At 39.8% G+C, this 22,699-nt stretch overlaps 1 protein-coding gene and 1 pseudogene across 4 annotated transcripts in view; one reads left to right on the top strand and one right to left on the bottom strand.

The window, feature by feature from the left end:
- Nucleotides 1-22,699, top strand: part of ILRUN (inflammation and lipid regulator with UBA-like and NBR1-like domains) — a 105,676-nt gene that overhangs the window by 66,171 nt on the left and 16,806 nt on the right. For 3 of the 4 annotated variants that reach the window (XM_055571661.1, XM_055571660.1, XM_055571659.1), the window contains one exon: nt 20,795-21,123. In XM_055571661.1, coding sequence (XP_055427636.1) covers nt 20,795-21,123 — 329 coding nt within the window. The remainder of the gene's footprint in view (nt 1-20,794; nt 21,124-22,699) is intronic. The other variant, XM_055571662.1, reaches the window with a different exon arrangement.
- LOC129646020 (40S ribosomal protein S29-like) lies at nt 3,804-3,966 on the bottom strand (annotated as a pseudogene).

Here is a 22,699-nt window from a genome sequence, read left to right on the forward strand (position 1 = left end):
AACTTTTGCCAAGGTAAACCACATTCTGGGCCATAAAACATCTTTAACAAATTTAAAAGAATAGAAATTATACAATGTATCCTCTCAGGCTACAAGGAATTAAACTAGAAAGCAGCAACAGAGAGCTAGTGGGAAAATCCCCACACTTCTAACTGACACATGGATCAAAGAAGAAATCTCAAGAGAAATCTAAATACTTTGAACTAAATGAAAATGAAAATAACACCTATACAACACTGAATACAAAAAGAAAAACCTAAAATCTCCAATCGAAGCTTTCACTTTAGGAAACTAAAACAATAAGAGCAAATTAAATCAGAAGTAAAATGTAAATTAGAGCAGAAAATCAATAGAGAAAATCAACAAAACCCAAAACAGTTTTTTGAAAAGATTAAGTCAGGAACCTCTGGCCAGGCTAAGAAAAAAAAGGAAGAGAACGCAAATTACTAAAGTCAGAAATGAAAGAGAGCATCAACTCAGATCCCACAGACATTTAAAGAATGATAAAGGAATATTAATGAGCAACTTGTGTTGGTAACAAATATATGTAATGCCCACAAATTTGATAGATGGATTTAGATGTAATAGATCAATTTATTGATGCGTACAATCTACCAGAGTCACAAAAGAAGAAATAAACCATCTGTATTGGCCATTTCTATAGAGAAATTGAACCAACAATTACTAATCTTAGAAAATAGAGAGCACCAGGCTTAGGTGAGTTCACTAGTGAATTCTACCAGACATTTAAAGAAGAAATTATACAACTACTCTGTGATCTCTTCCAGAAGAATGAAGCAGAAAGAATACTTTGTGACTCATTCAAGAGGCCAGCATTATCCTAATGCCAAACCAGATGGTACAAGGCAAGAAAATCATAGACCATTATCTCATGAATATAGATGTAAAAATTATCAACAAAATATTAGCATATCAAAGCCAACAACGCATAGAAAGAATAGTAGCACTATGTCCAAATGATGTTTATCCCAGATATTCAAGGCTGGTTCAACATTCAAAAAATCAGTTAATATAATTAACTATATCAACAGGATAAGAAAAATCAGCATGTTCATATCAATAGATATAGAAAAATCATTTGCTAAAATTCAGTACCTATTTGTGATTGAACTCTCAGCAAACTAGGAGAGAGGAAGGGCTGTCTGCTTGATTAGAATATTTACAAAACTAAAATATTCTTACCATATTTACAGAAGTTTTATTCATAATTGTCAAAACTTGGAAGCAGTCAAAATGTGCTTCAGTAGGTGAATGGATAAATAAACTAAAAAGAAATAAGCCTTCAGTTCATGAAAAGATACAGAAGAACCTTAAGTGCATATTACTAAATGAAAACCTGGTCTGAAAAGGTACAATTCCAACTGTATTAGCATAGTAGAAAAGGCACAGCTGTGGAAACAGTGGTTGCCAGTGGCTGGTGAGGGAATAGGCAGAGCACAAGGCAGTGAAACTATTCTATGGGATATTATAGTGATAGAGACATGTCATCATACATTTATCAAAACCCGCAGAATGTGCAACACCAAGAGTGAACCCTAGCTGTTGACTTCAGATGATAATAATGCATCTGTGTAGGTTCATCAGTTGTAACAGATACATCACTTCATGGGATATTGATGGTAAAAGAGATGGTGTGTATGTGGAGCAGAGAGTATATTATCTTCTCAGTTTTGTGGTGAACCTGCATCTACTTTTAAAAATAATACAATCTGTTTAAAATGCTTCTTTTCAATAATAGTAATAATAAACATTAGGAAATAATAACATTCTAGGTCAAATGTGTCTGAAGGGGCTTCCCCAGAGATGCAGTAATTTAACTGGAAAGATTCAGATTGGCAGCATATCACATTTCCAGGTTGTAATAAATAAGTATAAACTATGGTTGAGCTTGACTAATGCAGTTTGACTTGAATTGAAGGTTCTGTGTGTGCAAAGAGTGGGAGATAGATCGAAGGTGGCGGTCGTCTGAAAGAGATGAGTAGCAGACTTGTGGTCCAGACTGAAAGGCTCAGTGTGCTGCCCCGCAGCAGCCAGACGGTAGTGAGGGTGGCTCCCGCTGCAGGCGTGGAAAGTCTCGGTGGCCTGGAGGAAGTCCTGAGACCCCAAGTTGGTGGTTGCTGCTACTTCAGTCTAGGGATGATAATCATTTGTTCTCTCAAAGCTCTGTGCCCAGATTCAAGCCAGGAGAATATTCTGGCCTGTTAAGGGGCTGGAGTGGAAATGAAGAGGAAGGGGTACTTAGGAACAAAAAAAAGTTAATGCAAAATGATAGTTTAAATACCAGTTTAATTCTGTGTGTTTCATGCCAGTTGCATAAGTTTGGCTCTTAATGTGCTATAGTTTTGATTCCCTTTGTAGTTTTGATTATACTTTGAGATTTAAATTAGTAATTTAAGTTGCTTAAATGTATTTTCAGGCTGTATTGGTTTTCTGCAGTTGCACTATCATCCATTCAGTTATATTAGTGGGCTATAAAAGTTTTAATTATTAGAATGTTAATATTTTCATCTTTTTTGCCAGGAATAATTGTGTCCATGAGTACTGTGTCTTTACTGGTTTGTGGAACACTCAAAGCTGACTGGGGAGGGAAGGAAGGGGGAGGTAGGGAGGAAGTGCTGCAAGTTGTTACGGATAAGCCACTAGTCCAGGAGTTAAAAGATCTGACTTCTGGTTTTGATGCTGCCATGTAATATATTACTGATTGACCCTGAGCTACTAATTCAAAGTTACTAGACCTCAGGGTTTTGTTTGTTTAATTGCGGTGAAATAAATACCCATAACAATTTACCATCTTAACCATTTTTAAGTATACAGGTCAGTGGCATTAAGTGCATTCACATTGTTTTATAACCGTCAGTACCATCTATCTCCAGAACTCTTGCAAGAGTGAAACTCTGTACCTATTAAATATTAACTCCTCTTTTCCTTCTCCCTCCAGCCCCTGACAACCACCATTGTACTTCCTATCTCTCTAGGTACCTCAGATAAGTGGTATCACAGTTTTTGTCCTTTTGTGACTGGCTATTTATTTCAGTTCATCTTAAAGGTTCATCCAAGTTTTAACATGGTTCAGAAATTCCCAGTTTTATAAAGCTGAATTATATTCCATTGTATGTATATTCCACACTTTAAAATCATCTATCCATTGATGTACACTTGGATTGCTTCTCCCTTTTAGTATTATGAATAATGCTGCTATGAAAACAAGTATACAAATCCCTCTTCAAAACTGCTTTTAGTTCTTTTGGGTGTATACCTAGAAGTGAGGGTTGCTGGACCATGTGGCAAAATATTTCTAATTTTTTGAGGAAATGCCATACTGTTTTCCATAGTGGCTATACCATTCTACTCTCCCCAGGGTACAAGAGTTCCAGTTTCTCCACATCCTTACTATTTTCTGCTTTTGTTTTGTTTTTGACAGTAGCCATCCTAATGAGTATGAGATAGTATTGCATTGTAGTTTTAATTTATAGTTCTCTAATGATGAATGATACTGAGCATCTTTACCTGTGCTTTTAGGTCCTTCTCTTTGTCTGTTCAAAAGTCCTTTTGCACATTTTACCCCCCAGCATGAATACTTTTATATAACTGAGGGAAAATAAGTCACATATTTTGAAGATGAATCCATTGAGATTAGTTAGTACGTTTTTAAAAGATTTCTGTAGTCAGTTGACTGTTTCATTCACATTAAAACATAATTGAAAAGGGTTGTTTTTTTTTTTGATGTACATTGTCTCTGTGGTAAGGTAGATGTCCTGGGTGACCCATTCAAGGAAGTTCACTTAGTCCAACTTAATGAAGCCTATATCCTTCAGGTACTGTTGGAAACAGCATATTAAGGCTGTGTTTTTGGATCAGACAATGCGGGTTTGAGCAGATGCAGCAAGAGCAAGAACCCTGGCCTGGTTTTCCTGGATGGCTCCAGTAGAGCCGCTGGTGACCCATCTTTCTTTCTCAGATGCAATCAGGCACAAGGCCCTTTGCCCATTTTAAAACTCAGGTTATGAGTTTTATTTTTTAGGAGTTCTTTATATATATTGGATTGACCAGTGTATAAAGTAGTTCTGTAAGATGTTAACAGAAAAACCCAAACCAACTTTTTGGCCCATTATCAGATATTGATTTGTAAGTATTTTCTCCATTCCATGGTTTGCCTTTGCACTCTATTGATTGTGTCATTTGATCCACAAACATTTTAATTGTTTTTTCCCTGGGTTGTTTGTTTATTTTTAATGACACAAATATGAATATTTTTACTGATAAAAGGTACAATTCACAAAGAAGATAGAGATCATAAAACATTAGACACCTAACAGAAACCAGAATATATAAAGCAAAAATAAGAAGAAATATAAGGGAAAAAAATATATATATATTATCATAGTGAGACACGTTAACATTTCTCTGAGAATATTTTATCAAGTGCAGAAAAAATAGGAATAGGAGCATCTTGAATGATGTCATTAATAATTTAAATATAATAGATTTAATAAATATAAAGTAATACCTGTACATTTGTAGTTTTCAAAAAATTCCAAAATAATTCTGATATGCATCTGGATTTTAAAAAGTAATTCTAGAGTTTTCTATTAAATGTTAGTTTTGATAATATAGAATTCTATTATTTTTCTGCTGACCAATCATGATACAATGGTATTGTGAGTAATAGTTACATAATCGCAATAGTGAAAGGTGTTTTATCAGTTTCACAGTCAATAGCCAGACAAAAAATAAAAAATAATTACAATTGCAAGTCACAATAATAACATGATTAACCTAACAATATAACACAATTACATACATTTTGGGGGGTCAAGCAGAGTGATGTGCTAAGTGGAAGTGCATACACCTGCTCAGCCTGTCTGTGTCTTTTGGTTGGTGCATTTAATCCATTTATATTTAAGGTAATTATCAATATGTATGATCCTGTTATCATTTTCTTAATTGTTTTGGGTTTATTTTCTGTAGGTAGGTCTTTTCCTCTTGTTTCCTGCCTAAAGAAGTTCCTTTAGCATTTGTTGTAAAGCTGGTTTGGTGGTGCTAAATTCTCTTAACTTTTGCTTGTCTAGAAAGCTTTTGATTTCTCCATCAAATCTGAAGGAGAGTCTTGCTCCATAGAGTATTCTTGGCTGTAGGTTTTTTCCTTTCATCACTTTTAATAGATCATGTCATTCCCTTCTGGCTTGTAGAGTTTCTGTTGAGAAATGGGCTGATAGCCTGAAGGGAGTTCCCTTGAATGTTATTTGTCATTTTCCCTTGTTGCTTTTAATATTTTTTAGGGCTTCCCTGGTGGCTAAGATGTTAAGAATCCGCCAGCAATGTGGGAGACCTGGGTTTGATTCCTGGGTTGGGAAGATTCGCTGGAGGAGGGCATGGCAACCCACTCCAATATTCTTGCCTGGAGAATCCCCATGGACAGAGGAACCTCACAGGCTACAGTCCATGGGTAGCAAAGAGCTAGACACGACTGAGCGACTAAGCACAGCTCTGTCTTTAATTTTTGTTAGTTTGATTAAGGTGTGTCTCAGTGTGTTCCGTCTTTGGTTTACCCTGCCTGAGATTCTCTGTACTTCCTGTACTTGGTTGACTATTTCTTTTCCATGTTTGGGACGTTTTCAGCTATTAATCTCTTATTAATAATTATAAATATTTATTATAAATATTTTTATCTTATTATAAATATTTTCTCAGGTCCTTTTTCTTTCTTATCTCTTTCTGGGACCCCTACTATGTGAATGTTGGTGTGTTTATCCCAGAGGTCTCTTAGGCTGTCTTCATTTCTTCTCATTCTTTTTTCTTATTCGCTTCTACAGCAGTGATTTCCAGGAAAACAGACTCCAGTCTTGCAGGGCACAAACAAAACCTTTTGTGCACCAAGACTCAGAAGAAAGGAGTGACCCCACAGGAGACTGAACCAAAACTACCTGCTAGTGTTGGATGGTTTCCTGTGGGGGAGGCACGGATTGGCAGGGGCTCACCACAGGAATGGGGCAGCAGCCTGGAAGGTCCGCCTTGGAGGTCGCCATCAACCAGAGGGTTGGGTCACCTCAGGCCAAAAAATACCAGGGAGGGAGCACAACCTCACTCATCAGCAGATAGTTGGATTAAAGCTTTACTGAGCAAGGCCCTGCCCACTAGAGGAAGGCCCAGTTTTTCTCACCACCAGAAGGCGATGGCACCCCACTCCAGTACTCTTGCCTGGAAAATCCCGTGGATGGAGGAGCCTGGTGGGCTACAGTCCATGGGGTCGCTAAGAGTCAGACACAACTGAGCTACTTCACTTTCACTTTTCACTTTCATGCTTTGGAGAAGGAAATGGCAACCCACTTCAGTGTTCTTGCCTGGAGAATCCCAGGGACAGGGGAGCTTGGTGGGCTGCCGTCTATGGGATCGCACAGAGTCAGACACGACTGAAGCGACTTAGCAGCAGCAGTCCCTCCCATCAGGAAGCTTACACAAGCCTCTTAGCCTCCTCCATCAGAGGGCAGACAGAAGAAGCAAGAACCACAGTCCCACAGTGACTAAAACAAAAACCACATTACAGAAAGTCAATCAGCATGTTAAAGCAGAAAGTTATGTCTCAGATGAAAGGACAAGATAAAACCCCAGAAAAACAACTGAATGAAGTGGAGATAGGCAACCTTCTAGAAAAAGAATTCAGAATAATGATAGTGAAAATGATTCTGGATCTTGGATAAAGAATGGAGGCAAATATTGAGAAGATATAAGAAATGTTTACCAAAGACCTAGAAGAACTAAAGAAGAAACAGAGATGAATAATATGCTAGAAGGATCCATAGCAGAATAACTGAGGCAGAAGAATGGATAAATGACCTAAAGGATAACCGTTTTAATTTTGATGTAGTCCAATTTATCTTTTTTCTTTGGTGCTTTTGGAGTCAAAGCCAAGAAATTATTTCCAGATCCAGTGTCGTGACTCTTTTCTTCTAAGAGGTTTATGTCTAGATCTTTGATCCATTTAATTTTTATATATGGTGTAAGGTAAGGATCCAAATTAATCATTGTGCATGTGGATATCCAGTTTTCCCACCATTTGTTGAAAATATTTCCCTTTGCCATTGAATGCTTAGTATTCTTGTCAAAAATCATTTACCTTAAATGTGAGGGTTTATTTTTGAGCTCTTTATTCCCTTCCATGATCCTTATGTCTGTTTGTAAATACCACACTATTTGGATTACTATTGTTTTGTTGTAATAAGATTTGAAATCAAAAAGTGTGATACCGCCATTCTTCTTTTTCAAAATTGTTTGACTCTTAGTGATGCTGAGATCAGTGAAAGGGTTCAAGTGGTAACAGCCTGATCCCTGCAAAGATCCTCCCCATCAACCAACCTTTTGCCTAATGTTTTTGTTCATTGATTATTGCCTGAATCATTTCAAATAGGGATTAGAGAATGGCAATTTTCCCCCACATTTATTAGCTGGGGTAGTTCTGGGGGGAAGAAGCTTTTCTTTATCAACAATGATTTATTTTCCTGAAATTCAGTTTTACAAATAAGGCTAGATTACATGCTTAATTCTTTCCTTTAATTGCAGTTCTTTAAGAGTAAGGGTTAATTGCTGTATTTACTTTGGTGAAACTAATGAATGATGGGCATTAAAGATTATATATCCTTTTTATAGGTATCATAAACTGTTAGATTTTATACAATAAATCTGTTTTACTGTTATTGTTAGAGTCCTCTACTACAGTTAGATGTCACCAATCATCAGACTTTATTCTTATCATTGACTCTATCTTCCAACAAAGTAACAAAGTAAACATTTTTTTTAATGTCACTTACAGTGCTAAGTACTTCTGCATACATAATTTAATATTTTTTTATATTTATCGAGCGCTCCTACCCTGTGTGCCGTCACCATCCTGGGACGTTTCCCCAGACATCTCCCTCCCGTGCTGCCCCTTTCAGTTAGTCCGCTGCTCTTCCTCTAGGTGCTCGTTTCTGTTTATTCATTTATGGAGTGTCCATTTGGAGTTGTGTTTTGCAGACACCAGCAGATGTATGTAAATGTGTCTCTTATCTTACAAAGGAGTGTTATAACTATAGATACTGATATACATCTTACTTTTTTTTTCACTTAATTCTAGAGATTAGTTTAGAAATCTTCATTCTTTTTCTGGCTGTGGTGTATTCTCTTTGCTAGATATGTCTTCATTTTTCTAGCTTAGACTCCATTGATGGACATCTGAGTTATTTAAAACTTCTTCCAATATGAAATAAAAATCCTTTGGAGACATAATATTGGCACACATTATTGTTTTACATGCCTTGAAAAAGTACGTATAGATTGGATTGATAAAAAAAATTCCTTGCTGTTGCGTATATTAATAATGTACTATTAATTTTTCTCTAGCTTCTTCCCCATTTCTCTTCTCTTTTTCACATTCCTGATAGTATCAGAAATGGATATTCCCTCCTGTTTGCCTAGTCTCATGAATTCTTTCCATTCAGGCTTCTGTTCCTCCTACGCCACTAAAACTGCTGCTCTTTTCAAAATCACCAGTGACCTACATGATGCTGCAGCCAGTGCTTTGTTCTCAGTTCTCAACTTAACTTGATTTGTTAGCTGCACTGGGTCCAGTTAATAATTCTGTTCTCCTTGATATACTTTTGTCACTAGGCTTCTTGAGTACTATATACTCCTGGTTTTCCTTTTTTCTTTGGCTTCCTCCTTCTCTTTCTTTTTTTCTGGCCTCCTGAATTCACTCCTCTTTCCTTTTGTTATCAGCTGGTGGTAGGCCTACTTCAGGGGAGGGTAGTTGTACAAGAAGAGAAGACTGGTAGGAAGGGGTGGAATCTCTGTGCTTCTAGGAGTTGAGGCTGGGAGTGGGAGGAGAGGAGGGCATCTGGGTTCAGAGAGCACCTGAAATGAGCCTGTAGTCTGACAAAGGTGTATTGATTGACATGTGGTGAGAGAAGGCACTCCAGGGGAACTGTGGGGTGCCATGTCTGACACCGGCTGGGGTCAGCAGCTTCTGTAAGCTTGGGTTCCTGCTGAAGGCGCCAGAAAAGGCTCTGGGGAAGTGGGATCAATTTTGGATTGGCTGCTGTTTCTGAGGTAGGGCTAGAGGGGAGGATTATTAGGATTTGGGTGATGTTGTGGGAAAGGGCACTTTGGCAGTTGGATAGCCTCAGTGATAATAGATGGCTCTAACAAAGCTAATCTGGGGGCATCACTGATAAGAAAGCAAGTAGCCACTGAAAGAGAGTCAATATAACATTTTACAGCATCTGAATGACCTTGCGAGAAATAGTGTCTCCTGTTACCTTTGTGTCTACCTTTCTCTGTGTTTGTCCTTCCAGCCCAATTAATGGCAATTTTCCCCCCATTCTGAGCCAGTTTTCATCTTTTGTCTCAGACCTGTTTATGTTTTTACTCTTCATTTCGTGGCACTGATTTTACTGGGTTTGGGAAGTAGGAATCCTTATTTCCTAAGACCTTATTAAATCCTAAGATTTAATAAGAGATTATTAAATCCTAAGATTTAATAAGAGATTATTAAATCCTAAGATTTAATAAGAGATTATTAAATCCTAAGATTTAATAAGAGATTAAATGACAACTAAAACCCCCTCTCTCCCCTCACCTGCCATGTTACCGCAGAAGCTCATGATTATTACATAGGGCGTGATTTGAAAAAACTGTGAAAATGAATCATCTCTTTGTTGTTGCTTTTCTTTCTGAGCCTCTATCCCTATTCCAGGCACTGAATACCCCTCACTGTCTCGTCTCATCCAGGCTTCTAGTGCTCTGTCCTGGGCTTCTCTTTCTTCTCCCCCTTGTGCTCTTAGGCCTATTGGCTAATCTAATGATGAGGTTAATGTAGCTTAATATGTTCCTTATGGAGGCGTTTTCATTTTAAAATGAAATTCCTTACCTCACACCAGTCAGAATGGCCATCATCAAAAAATCTACAAATAATAAATGCTGGAGAGGATGTGGGGAAAAGGGAACCCTCTTGCACTGTTGATGGGAATGTAAATTGATACAGCCACTATGGAGAACAGTATGGAGATTCCTTAAAAAACTAGGAATAAAACTACCATGTGACCCAACAATCCCACTTCTGGGCATATACCCTGAGAAAGCCATAATTGAAATAGACACATATACCCCAGTGTTCATTGCAGCACTATTTAAAGTAGTAAGGACATGGAAGCAACTTAGATGTCCATCAACAGATGAATGGATAAAGAAGCTGTAGTATGTATATACAATGGAATATTGCTCAACCATAAAAAGGAACGCATTTGAGTCAGTGCTAATGAAGTGGATGAACCTAGAGCCTATTACAAAGAGTGAAGTAAGTCAGAAAGAGAAAAACAAATATTGTATATTAATGTATATATGTGGAATCTAGAAAGACGGTACTGAAAGGGTACTGCTACGAGCTGTGAAGGATGCTGGGGTTCTTGGCCTCTGGAGGAGGGGAATTTGACCTGGAGCCAGTGACGAGGCTTGATCACTCAGAGCTTTATGTGTAGCAAAGTTTTATTAAAATATAAAAGAGATAGTGAAAGCTTCTGACATAGACATCAGAAGGGGACAGAAAGAATGCCCCCTTGCTAGTTTTTAGCAAGAAGTTATTTACCTGTTAGGAAGCTGCTAATTAGAGGAAGGAAACACCTCAAAACTGAGAGAGTTGCACCAGACCCCTCACCCACAACATGCATTTTGAGGTAGCATTGGCACCAGGTGAGTCATCCCCAGTCATAAAACAATTGACATGAATCTTGAAGAAAGGCAGATTTTCAAGCAAATACATAGTTCATTAACATAGCTTCAGTTCAGTCACTCAGTTGTGTCCGACTCTTTGCAACCCCATGGACTGCAGCACACCAGGCCTCCCTGCCCATCAGCAACTCCTGGAGCTTACTCAAACTCATGTGCGTTGAGTCAGTGATGCCATCCAACTGTCTCATCCTCTGTCGTCCCCTTCTCCCTTAAGGAAGATATTTCCCTGAGAAAAACTCATTGGTTAGCTCAAGATTTGAGATAAAGTTCAGTTCAAGTGGAACCCGTGCCTTGACAATGCAGGATTAGAAGAGAAAAGGAAAAAAAAAGTCTGCCACTTGCAGTTTATTTCCTCTTGCTCCTTGGGGACTGTTAACGAACCTGTTTGCAGGGCAGCAGTGGAGATGCAGACACAGAGATCAGACTTAGGGACAAAGTGAAGTGGGAGGAGAGGGTGGGATGAATTGAGAGAGCAGCATGGAAGCAGACACACTACCATATGTAAAATAGACAGCCAGTGGGAATGTGCCGTGTGATTCAGGGAACGCAGACTGGGGCAGACTGGGGCTCTGTGACTACCTGGTGAGGTGGGATGGGGTGGGAGTGGGAGGGAGGTTCAGGAGGGAGAGGACACATGTATACCTGTGGCTGGTTCTCGTTGATGTGTGGCAGAGACTAACACAGTATTGTAAAGCAGTTATCTTTCCATCAAAAGTAAATTTTAAAAAGAAATTCCTGAGAAAATATGAAACTAAGGGATACGTTTTTACTACACAGTGTGGCAAGATGGAGGGGAGTGAGGATGGGGAGGGAGGCGGAGTTGAGTAGAGGCAGCCCTGGAGCAGTCACTCTGCTGTAGATGGCGCCTAGGCCCCAGAAATCAAGAGTTGCCTGTGAGGAGCGGATGAACTGGAGCCCGGCTCTCCCTTCTTCCCCCGTAGATGCTAAGGTAGGTGTTGTGTTAATAGTGAAAGTATCTAAGTGCCTGGGCAGGTGTCACAGGAGCAAAGCATGTGTGGAGTAAAGAGTACGGAAATACAGACTGGAGATTGAGGCTGGGCAGAGACAGACAGAGGTGTCGAGACCTGCTGTAACGCCGACCTTTGCACTGCCTGATAGAGGCATGTTTCAGGCCGCCAGACCACCAGCGCGCAGACTCTCCCTTCCAAATGCTTCTCACTGAAGCCAGGCAGCGCACACCCAGCCTCCCTACTCTGGAAATGAAATATGAGCCCCCATGGCTTGTAGCCCAGCAGCTGACTAGAGCCTGTTTACCTCTGTAGACCCAAGTTGTTTCTTAATCCTCAGGGAGAAATATGGGGTTCCTACAGTGCTTTGAAGATGAGTTGAGCTTTAGGAAGGATTTGAATTTGCAGCCTCCAAATCCAAATCTAGGAGTGGCTAAAACCAGCCTGTGTCTCCTGGTGCTGTCTCACAGCTCTTGGGGATGAGCCCAAGGCAGTTGTTCTAGAGCTCAGAAGACTATGAGATTTCAGTCCTAGCCACAGTTGGAATTACTTTGAGGTGTCCTTATATAATGGATCTTTGAAAGTGGTACTTTCTGAAGCCTCCAGCCCTTTCCCCTTGGGACCCCAGATCAAGTAGAACCTATTAATGCAGCAATTTATCACTTGCTTTCCATGGCTTCCATTTGCATCTTGTGTGGGGCACAGGCAGGCTCTGGAATTAGGCAGTTTCAGCCCAGTATCCACATCAAACTGGTTCATTTGTGCAGTCCTTGCTGCTCCCATTTGAAGACTGTAATGCCCTTACTGCACTGCTGAGAAGGGGCTGACCTGTAAGGGTGAGATTTCCCTGCAGGTAGGAATGACTCGTGTCCAGCTGATGAGGTGGTCTTTTTGAGGCCTCTGAAGAACTGAGTGAGTGATGGCTCCTCCTACCTGCCCTGCTACAGCTTTGTTCTGCCCGCTGTAGATCAAAGTACTCTCCTTTGTCATCACTTCACTACAGAGAGAACTGTTAGTGTTGACTTTGTTACAACTTTACCTTTTAATGTCTGAAAATACACTTTTAAAATACTACACTAATTTATTTTAGTAAACTTGTAACAATTTTTAGCTTTACAGTTTAAGTTTCATAGATGAACAGAGTTCCCATGTACCCAGTTTGCCCCATTGTTAGCATCTTACATAATCATGACACTCTTGCTAGTGTGAAGGCATCAGTGTTGGTACCTTACTATGAACTCAACTCCAGACTTTGCATTTCATTGTTTTTCCTACCTTTCTGTGTCAGAAATCCTTCTGTTCCAGAAACTAGAGTCCCATGTTACGCTTACTGGTCATGTGTCCCAGTCTCCTCTGGTCTGTGACAGTTTCTGTCTTTCCATGTTTTTCATATCCCCTGATAGTTTTGAGGAATACTGGCAAGTATCCTTTATATAAACTGTCCTTTATAATGTCCTCCAGTCTGAGCTTATCTGATGTTTTCCACATTATTGGACTGATGTTACAAGTTTAGGAAAGAATACTATGAAAGTGAAGTGCCCTGAAGTGCCCTACGGCGAGTTAGGGGTACTTGATATTTGCAAAATATCTCTGATGAAACTAACCTTGGTCACTTGGTTAAGTAGTTTGTTTGCCAGTTTCTCCACCATAAAGTTAATCCTTTTCTCTTTCCCTATGCTATCACTAAGATAGAGTGGGTTGGGGAGGGTGTATAGAATTAAGCTGTACCTCTTGGAAGGGAGAGTATCTTTATATATTATATATCTATATCTATCTATATCTATCTATATATGTATGTATATTATTTGGAATTCTTTTGTAAGAAAGTTTGTCTCTTCTCCCTCATTTATTTATAGAACTATTAACTCATGTATATTTATTTTATAGTTGGAGTTACAATGCAGTGCTCCATTATCTTGTCGCCCACATTGTTCCAGCTCCAGAGGGAGCTCTTTCAAATGGCTCCTGTATTCCTGTAACATGCTCCATCTTTTTGTGTTTTGAGCACTTCCTTACTTTCTGGTGCAACAAGATGTTCCAGGCTTTTCTTAAATTTTCCATGCCCCAGCCCTAGAATTAGCCATTTCTCCAAGAAGCCCTTGGTTTTTTTCATTAGAGAATAGTGTTTAGGAACCAGTGAACACTAGGAGTGGCCATTGCTCCTGGGGAGTCATTACTTGTAGGTCACATTAGTAATTAGAGCTAGAGTGTGTGTGTATGCCCACTACCCCTGTATGCAGAATGTCTAATTGTTTCTGTTTCTTTATTTGTATATATATTAGGATAATGGTGAGTTTGTATTGATGTGTCTGACTTTAATCCAGTACCACAGGGTTTTAGAATGCCTTCTTTGCTTGCTTTACTGTAACATCCTTCTTCCATAAAGAAAAACCTTGCACCCACTATCCATTTACTTATATTCAGCCCAGTATACCCATTCCTGTACTATAAATATAGTGTAACCTATATTCCCACAAGAAACAAGTTTACCAGTTCTAATATTGTACTCATTTTTTTAAACTATTTCTATTGTAGTGGACAAATCATAGGTGCTTGTTTACTTTTATTATGATGTGATTTAAGTGTTTTTCATATTATTTAATCTGGGATGTGTTTGTATGTCAGCATGATTGATTAAGATGATGGATTTTGTCTACAAGTTTAATGTTTCCTTTACTCCACACTTCTGATAGTCTAAACTTAAGAGTTAAAAGGTTATGTTCTCTCTTCAGTAATTTATGACACATTTCTACAAAAGGAAGTATAGACTTATTAAAAGTTTATACTTACTATTACAGGTTTTATTATATGTAAAAGAGACGAGTTGAAGGAAATAAGATTTGCATTACCTTCTCACCCCAAAGTTCTGGCTCAGGTGCTTTTTAAAAATTTGCCTTAAGGCAAGACATCTAAACTCAGTTTCTCCATTTGCTCAGTAAGTCTTGACAGTGTAGGCTTGATACTTGGTTATATTTTCTTGGCTACTTTTCTAGTACATCCTGTGTTGACCCATTCTTGTTGTTGGTGCCAAAGATCATATGCCTATCAGTAAAGATATTATGGACCCAGGAAATGAGACTGACTTAACTAAAGCTTTCATTCCCTAGACACTTGGTTCCCAAATTCCTGTGGGGAAGAAAGAAATGTGGGTTTAAAAAGCTATACTAAGAGCTAGAAGTTCTTGATAATCATCATGGTTAACTTCTAACTTGAAGTCTGACCTTGGGCCATCACGTCTACCTCCAGACCACAAATCCTTCATCTAGGAAGTGAAACAGTTCCATTAAATAACTCCTAAAGTTCCTTACAGCTGTGGTTTTATCATCAGAGACAGTGAAATAACCTGGTATACGGCCATGCCATCCTGAATGCACGGGTTCTCTTCTGACCTCAGAAGCTAAGCAGGGTCGGGCCTGCTTAGTACTTGAATGAGAGAGAGTGAAATACCTGGTTGGCAGGTTTAATCTCAGTAGTTACGGTGCTCTGGCAAGAATTGGAAATGGTCAGCCTGTTTGAAATAAGCTTATTGGACCATTCTTTATCATCCTTTTAATTTGTTTAATTAAAACACATACACACACTATGTGTGGGGTGAAATGTGAGGTCTATAGGTAGAATGAGGAGGGCTCAGATGGTACCATGGAGAAGACGTAGTCTTCATAGTGTAGTGAAGAATTAGGAGTATGAAGAAGACTTCGTAATGTAGTCTGCAGAATGCTCCATTATGGTAGTGACTTTGGAGAATCAGAACTGGGCTGTTTATTATTTGGTGTTTATGAATCAGGGACTCCTTAAGTGACATTCCTTTTACAGCTATTATGTAGAATCTGTGAACAGTACAGAAAAATAGCCAAGGTGAAGAGACTATGATGGCTTAAGTATGATTAAGGCTCAGTGAGTTGTATTAAAGAAGCTTTCGCTCTCAAAGCATTAGTCTCATACTGCTAACAGCCTTCAGAAAAGTCTGTTCCTTCTCATAAGAGTTTCGTGAGCTAAGAGAATGAAACATATGACCTATAGCCGAGTATGCTATCCATACCATGTATTTACAAGACGATTTTGGTAAACAGATGAGTGGAAGACAAAAGTAGGAATTAATATACTAAAAGACAAGGCATTTTGCTTGGAAAAAATTAATAATAGAGTGAAGGAATGTTGCCTTTGGTTAGAAAGTATAAAATAAGAGAGCACAGAATGAGTCTCCCTCAGTTGCCTGCCATTGAATTGTTCTTTAAAAGCCACATGGTATCAGTTTATGAGATTGAACCTTGTACGAAAGTCTTGAATGATAATGTCCTCTGACCCCCACTCCTGGCTCCTCTTCCACATTTCTAAATGAAGTGGTACTCTCCCTGTCTTTGTTTACAGTGTTAAATCCACAAGTTGAACTTTTTTGATATTAGTTTATGTAAAGTTTTACACTTGCTTTAACAGTGTGTCTGAAATGGATGTCCATTCCTTGATCCACACTAGTGTTACTAGCAGCTTTAGCTTCCTCTTCACAATAGGTAAAAAGAGTTGCTCATTATAGAAGTGAACAGTAGATGTCACTGCATCTCCACTCACTACCGCTCTGGCTCAGTTTATTTGGATACAACCAAGTTTTAATACAGCTTCCAAATCACTACCTTAAATCAAGTATTTACGGCTATCTGACAATTAAGATCCCCCTTTTCAGATATAGAATTGAAAACTGAGAACAAACATAATCCAGAAGAGTTTTCTTCAGTTTCCTTTTTAGCGTATTTGTTCTCAGTTCAGTTCAGTCGCTCAGTCGTGTCTGACTCTTTGCGACCCCATGAATCGCAGCATACCAGGCCTCCCTGTCCATCACCAAATCCCAGAGTTCACTCACACTCACGTCCATCAAGTCGGTGATGCCATCCAGCCATCTCATCCTCTGTCGTCCCCTTCTCCTCCTGCCCCCAATCCCTCCCAGCATCAGGGTCTTTTCCAATGAGTCAACTCTTCGCATGAGGTGGCCAAAGTATTGGAGTTTCAGCTTTAGTCCTTCCAATGAACACCCAGGACTGATCTCCTTTAGAATGGACAGGTTGGATCTCCTTGCAGTCCAAGGGACTCTCAAGAGTCTTTTCCAACACCACAGTTCAAAGGCATCAATTCTTCGGCACTCAGCTTTCTTCACAGTCCAACTCTCACATCCATACATGACCACTGGAAAAACCATAGCGTTGACTAGACGGACCTTTGTTGGCAAAGCAATGTCTCTGCTTTTTCATATGCTGTCTAGGTTGATCATAACTTTCCTTCCAAGGAGTAAGCGTCTTTTAATTTCATGGCTGCAGTCACCATCTGTAGTGATTTTGGAGCCCAAAAAAATAAAGTCTGACACTGTTTCCACTGTTTCCCCATCTTTTTCCCATGAAGTGATGGGACCAGATGCCTTGATCTTCATTTTCTGAATGTTGAGCTTTAAGCCAACTTTTTCACTCTCCTCTCTCACTTTCATCAAGAGGCTTTTTAGTTCCTCTTCACTTTCTGCCATAAGGGTGGTGTCATCTGCATATCCGAGGTTATTGATATTTCTACCGGCAATCTTGATTCCAGCTTGTGCTTCTTCCAGCCCAGCGTTTCTCATGATGTACTCTGCATATAAGTTAAATAAGCAGGGTGACAATATACAGCCTTGATGTACTCCTTTTCCTATTTGGAACCAGTCTGTTGTTCCATGTCCAGTTCTAACTGTTGCTTCCTGACCTGCATACAGGTTTCTCAAGAGGCAGGTCAGGTGGTCTGGTATTCCCATCTCTTTCAGAATTTTGAACAGTTTGTGGTGATCCACACAGTCAAAGGCTTTGGCATAGTCAATAAAGCAGAAGTAGATGTTTTTCTGGAACTCTCTTGCTTTTTCGATGATCCAGCAGATGTTGGCAGTTTGATCTCTGGTTCCTCTGCCTTTTCTAAAACCAGCTTGAATATCAGGAAGTTGATGGTTCACGTATTGCTGAAGCCTGGCTTGGAGAATTTTGAGCATTACTTTACTAGCGTGTGAGATGAGTGTGCAATTGTGCGGTAGTTTGAGCATTCTTTGGCATTGCCTTTCTTTGGGATTGGAATGAAAACTGACCTTTTCCAGTCCTGTGGCCACTGCTGAGTTTTCCAAATTTGCTGGCATATCGAGTGCAGCACTTTCACAGCATCATCTTTCAGGATTTGGAGTAGCTCAACTGGAATTCCATCACCTCCACTAGCTTTGTTGGTAGTGATGCTTCCTACGGCCCACTTGACTTCACATTCCAGGATGTCTGGTTCTAGGTGAGTGATCACACCATTGTGATTATCTGGGTCATGAAGATCTTTTTTGTACAGTTCTGTGTATTCTTGCCACTTCTTAATATCTTTTGCTTCTGTTAGGTCCATACCATTTCTGTCCTTTATCGAGCCCATCTTTGCATGAAATGTTCCCTTGATATCTCTAATTTTCTTGAAAAGATCTCTAGTCTTTCCCATTCTGTTGTTTTCCTTTATTTCTTTGCATTGATCGCTGAGGAAGGCTTTCTTATCTCTCCTTGCTATTCTTTGGAACTCTGCATTCAGATGCTTATATCTTTCCTTTTCTCCTTTGCTTTTCTCTTCTCTTCTTTTCACAGCTATTTGTAAGGCCTCCTCAGACAGCCATTTTGCTTTTTTGCATTTCTTTTTTTTTGGTGATTGTCTTGATCCCTGTCTCCTGTACAATGTCACAAACCTCCGTCCATAGTTCATCAGGCACTCTATCAGATATAGTCCCTTAAATCTATTTCTCACTTCCACTGTATAATCATAAGGGATTTGATTTAGGTCATATCTGAATGGTCTAGTGGTTTTCCCTGCTTTCTTCAATTTAAGTCTGAATTTGGCAATAAGGAGTTCATAATCTGAGCTACAGTCAGCTCCCGGTCTTGTTTTTGCTGACTGTATAGAGCTTCTCCATCTTTTTGTTCTAGGCTTATATATTTATACAGTACTGCTGCTACTGCTAAGTCACTTCAGTCATGTCCAACTCTGTGCGACCCCATAGATGGCAGCCCACCAGGCTCCCCCGTCCCTGGGATTCTGCAGGCAAGAACACTGGAGTGGGTTGCCATTTCCTTCTCCAATGCGTGAAAGTAAAAAGTGAAAGTGAAGTCGCTCAGTCGTGTCCGACTCCTAGCGACCCCATGTACTGCAGCCCACCAGGCTCCTCCGTCCATGGGATTTGCCAGGCAGGAGTACTGGAGTGGGATGCCATTGCCTTCTCCCATTTATATACTAGTCCCCCACTTATCTGTGGGGGATATGTTCTGAGACCCCCTAGCATGGATAGTGAAACCACAGACAGCACTGAACCCTATATATACTGTTTTTCCCTATACATACCTAACTATGATAAAGCCTCATTTACAAATTATTCACATTAAGAGATTGTCAACAATAATATATTTGAACAGTTAAGACAATATACTGTAATAAATTATGTGAATGTAGTCTCTCTCAAAATAGCTTATTGTCCAAATTCAACACCTTTTCCATGTTAACAAAGCACTTATCACTTGCTGTGGATCTCACTTTTGCAGTTAAAAGTGTAACAGCAAAACTAGCATGAGTTTCCTTTTTCCTTCACAGTTCCATGGTTAGAAGATTTGTTACTCTAAGTCTTAGCAACCTCAGTATATGGTTTTGCTTCTCTTTCCTTATTCAGTTGAAAGCTTTTCACCTTTGCAGTTGAAGCACGTTATGACTTCTCTTTGGCATATCTGAATTGGCCAGCATCAGTACTCTTGCGCTTTGGAGCCATTATTAAGTGCCATAAGGGTCGCTTGAGTACAAGTGCTTGCTGACAAGGAAAGGAAAATGAAGAACTGAATTATCACCAAAAGTCCTACAATGTATCTTTCCAAAGAAACCTCTTACAGTTTCAGTGTAGATGGTACAGTTTCCATATCTGACAGAAAGATGAAGTTGGTATTAACTTGAATTATTTTAGAAAGCCTGAGGCATACTGAACTTGATATCTTTTGAACTTGTTGTTGAGTCACTCAGTCGTGTCCGACTCTGTGCAACCCCATGGACTGCAGCATGCCAGGCTTCCCTGTCCATCACCGTCTCCTGGAGTTTGCCCAAATTCATGCCCATTTAATCAGTGATGCCATCCAACCATCTCATCCTCTGTCGTCCCCTTCTCCTCCTGCCTTCAGTCTTTCCCAGCATCAGGGTCTTTTCCAGTGAGTCACATCAGGTGGCAACATATGGAGCTTCAGCTTTAGCATCAGTCCTTTCAGTGAATATTCAAGGTTGATTTCCTTTGTCATTGACTGATTTGATCTCCTTGCTGTCCAAGGGACTCTCAAGAGTCTTCTCCAGAACCACAGTTTGGAAGCATCAAATCTTCAGCACTCAGCCTTCTTTATGAACCAACTCATAGATGGTGAAAATAGCCAGGGTGGTATCTGTTCTCATATGTTAGGGTTAGTGCTGGTTTCCTCCTGGTATAACTATTAATAGTTACCTCGTTTACTCTCAGTTGTCCTAGTTTGGACAATACGTGGTCACTCTAAATTGCCCAAAGAGAGGGAGGTGGTTAATAAGTTGCAATTCTAGTCATTACAGGCACTTCTTTTTTTTTTTTTTTTTTTTTAAATAAACTCAAGAGTTATGCCTGCCCTGAATTTTCTGAGTTAAATCTACAAAATAAAGCAAAACCCATGAGTTTGTAATTCTGAAAATATTGCCTTTGGGTTTGTATATATTGATCATTTTTCTTTGGAGTAATGATTTCCAAATATGGTTCTGCATCAAAATCAACTAGGGACCTTTTTACAAATAGTTTCATGGGTCTCAACCATAGACCTCTACTGATTTTGTACCAGAGTTTGAACTTGACATTACTAAAAATGTAGAACTGCATGCAATGCAAATGTAATAGGTTACTCTGTCAGTAAAGCTTCTAAAGTAGCGTGTGGGAAGATTTCTTTGTGTGGTTTGGGTGGTATCTGGGGCTCTCTGTGGTGGCTGCTTTGAGCCTTGCGGGTATGCCGGGCGTTAACACGAGTGCCTCTTTGTTTCAGATGTCATCTGGGTCATTCTCAGTGTGGAAGTGGGTGGACTGTTAGGAGTCACGCAGCAGCTGTCATCTTTTGAAACGGAGTTCAACACACAGCCACATCGCAAGGTAGAAGGAAACTTCAACCCGTTTGCCTCTCCCCAAAAGAACCGACAATCAGATGAAAACAACTTAAAAGACCCTGGGGGTTCCGAGTTCGACTCCATCAGCAAAAACACATGGGCTCCTGCTCCTGACCAAACCGAGCAAGATGAGAATAGACTCTCACAGAACTCTGTAAATCTATCCCCCAGCAGTCACGCAAACAACTTATCAGTAGTGACTTACAGTAAGGTAGGTGCCCTCGGAGAAGAGGAGAAGGGATAGGCGGTGGGCGTTGGGATTTGTGATACCCCTTCTGGCAAACCTAGAAGCCTAGAATGTTCTTTAAGACTGCTTAGCTCTCCTGCCAATGCAATAGCACAAAAACCTACCCCTTCTCCCCTCCCCCCCCCCCATCTCCAGGTCCTGTGGGTGTTAACTCCTCCATCCACATTTTATAAATACTGCTGTCTCTCTGCTCTGGTTTGGGTGTTGAAAGAACAGAGTTCTTTACCTTTAGCATTTAAAAAAAAAAGTCAAAATATCACCAGGCATTCTTCCAGTGTAAATGTGTACTGAATGTAGAGCAATAGCACACCTTTGGAATTTGTTCCTACTGTTTGTTTGTTTGTTTTGGTTTTGGGTAGAGTGTTTTTCCTGAAGAAAAAGACAGACTCAATTATTTATCCTACATGTTGTTGGGCTTCCACTTTATTTACCTAGTTTCCAAGCCTTGATTATCTTTCCAGTCCCTTGTGGCCCATCTGCCTCCTCACTCACAACCCAGAGTGGCCCAAGTGATATTTTGACTTTTCGTGTGTGCAGAATAAGTGAGAGAATTGTTTGTTGAGTTAATCATTTTAAATACTCTGATTGTTCTAAGACTGTCTTCTAGGTGTTTGATCTCTTGATCTGCTTCTCTATGCTTGCTGATTACACAGCGCCTTCCATATTCTGCTAAGGGTGATGACGGTTGCTGGTTGTTTTTGGTTGGTTGAATAAAGCCCTGCTGCTGAGAGCTAACTGTTGTAGGTGATTTGTGTGGCAGGGCCTGTGAGCACTGCTGTTCCTTCTTCGAATAAAAATGTGATGCATTAAGCTTAGCTTCCCACTTATAGAATCATATAACTGTTAAGTCTTTGCTTGCTTCATGCTGGCATTCACCCTCAATATTTTAAAAATAAAATTGATGGTTATTTGAAGGACAGCTTGCTCTGTTTTAAGAATGGCATTTTTCTGATCAGTGCTTTATATGTGGTCTAGATCCACAGGCAAATTAAGAAAACAAACTTGGTGATGTGAACTCTTTCTCCACATGGTTGAAAGAGGGACTTCATTCAGTAGAAGTGTAACAAGATTGATTTATTAGTTAGATGGTCATTATAAAGGATTGTGTGGAATCATGTTAGTCGTACAGGATATAAGAAGTAAATAGGCGAGGGAATGGCTTATATTTGAGGAAAGTCTTCACGTCTTAACATTCTAAGAAAAGATTTTTCCTCTAAGTTCCTATTGCTCCAGATAGCTCTTGCTTAAATTTAACCCTTCAGGGTATGGCTATTCCAGATGGTACAGGCCCTAGGGTAAGCATGCGCTGTTAGAAGGAGAACTCGGAAGCAGTTGAGTGTGATATGAAGATGGGAGCTGCAGGAAGCAGAACCTGTTGCCCCAGTGTTTTCTATAATGGAGGCCCCTCCGACCAGTCGAGCTCCGTGGCTCGGCCGTCACTGTAGCCTGAGAGGGCTGCTGCTCCTGGCCAGAGACTGCGCTTTTTTCCTGGGTTTCGAACCTGTTAATTATTTTTTGCTCCTTTATGGCTTTAGGGACT

Source organism: Bubalus kerabau, chromosome 3, assembly GCF_029407905.1.
Source record: "Bubalus kerabau isolate K-KA32 ecotype Philippines breed swamp buffalo chromosome 3, PCC_UOA_SB_1v2, whole genome shotgun sequence".
Lineage (NCBI taxonomy): Eukaryota > Metazoa > Chordata > Mammalia > Artiodactyla > Bovidae > Bubalus > Bubalus kerabau.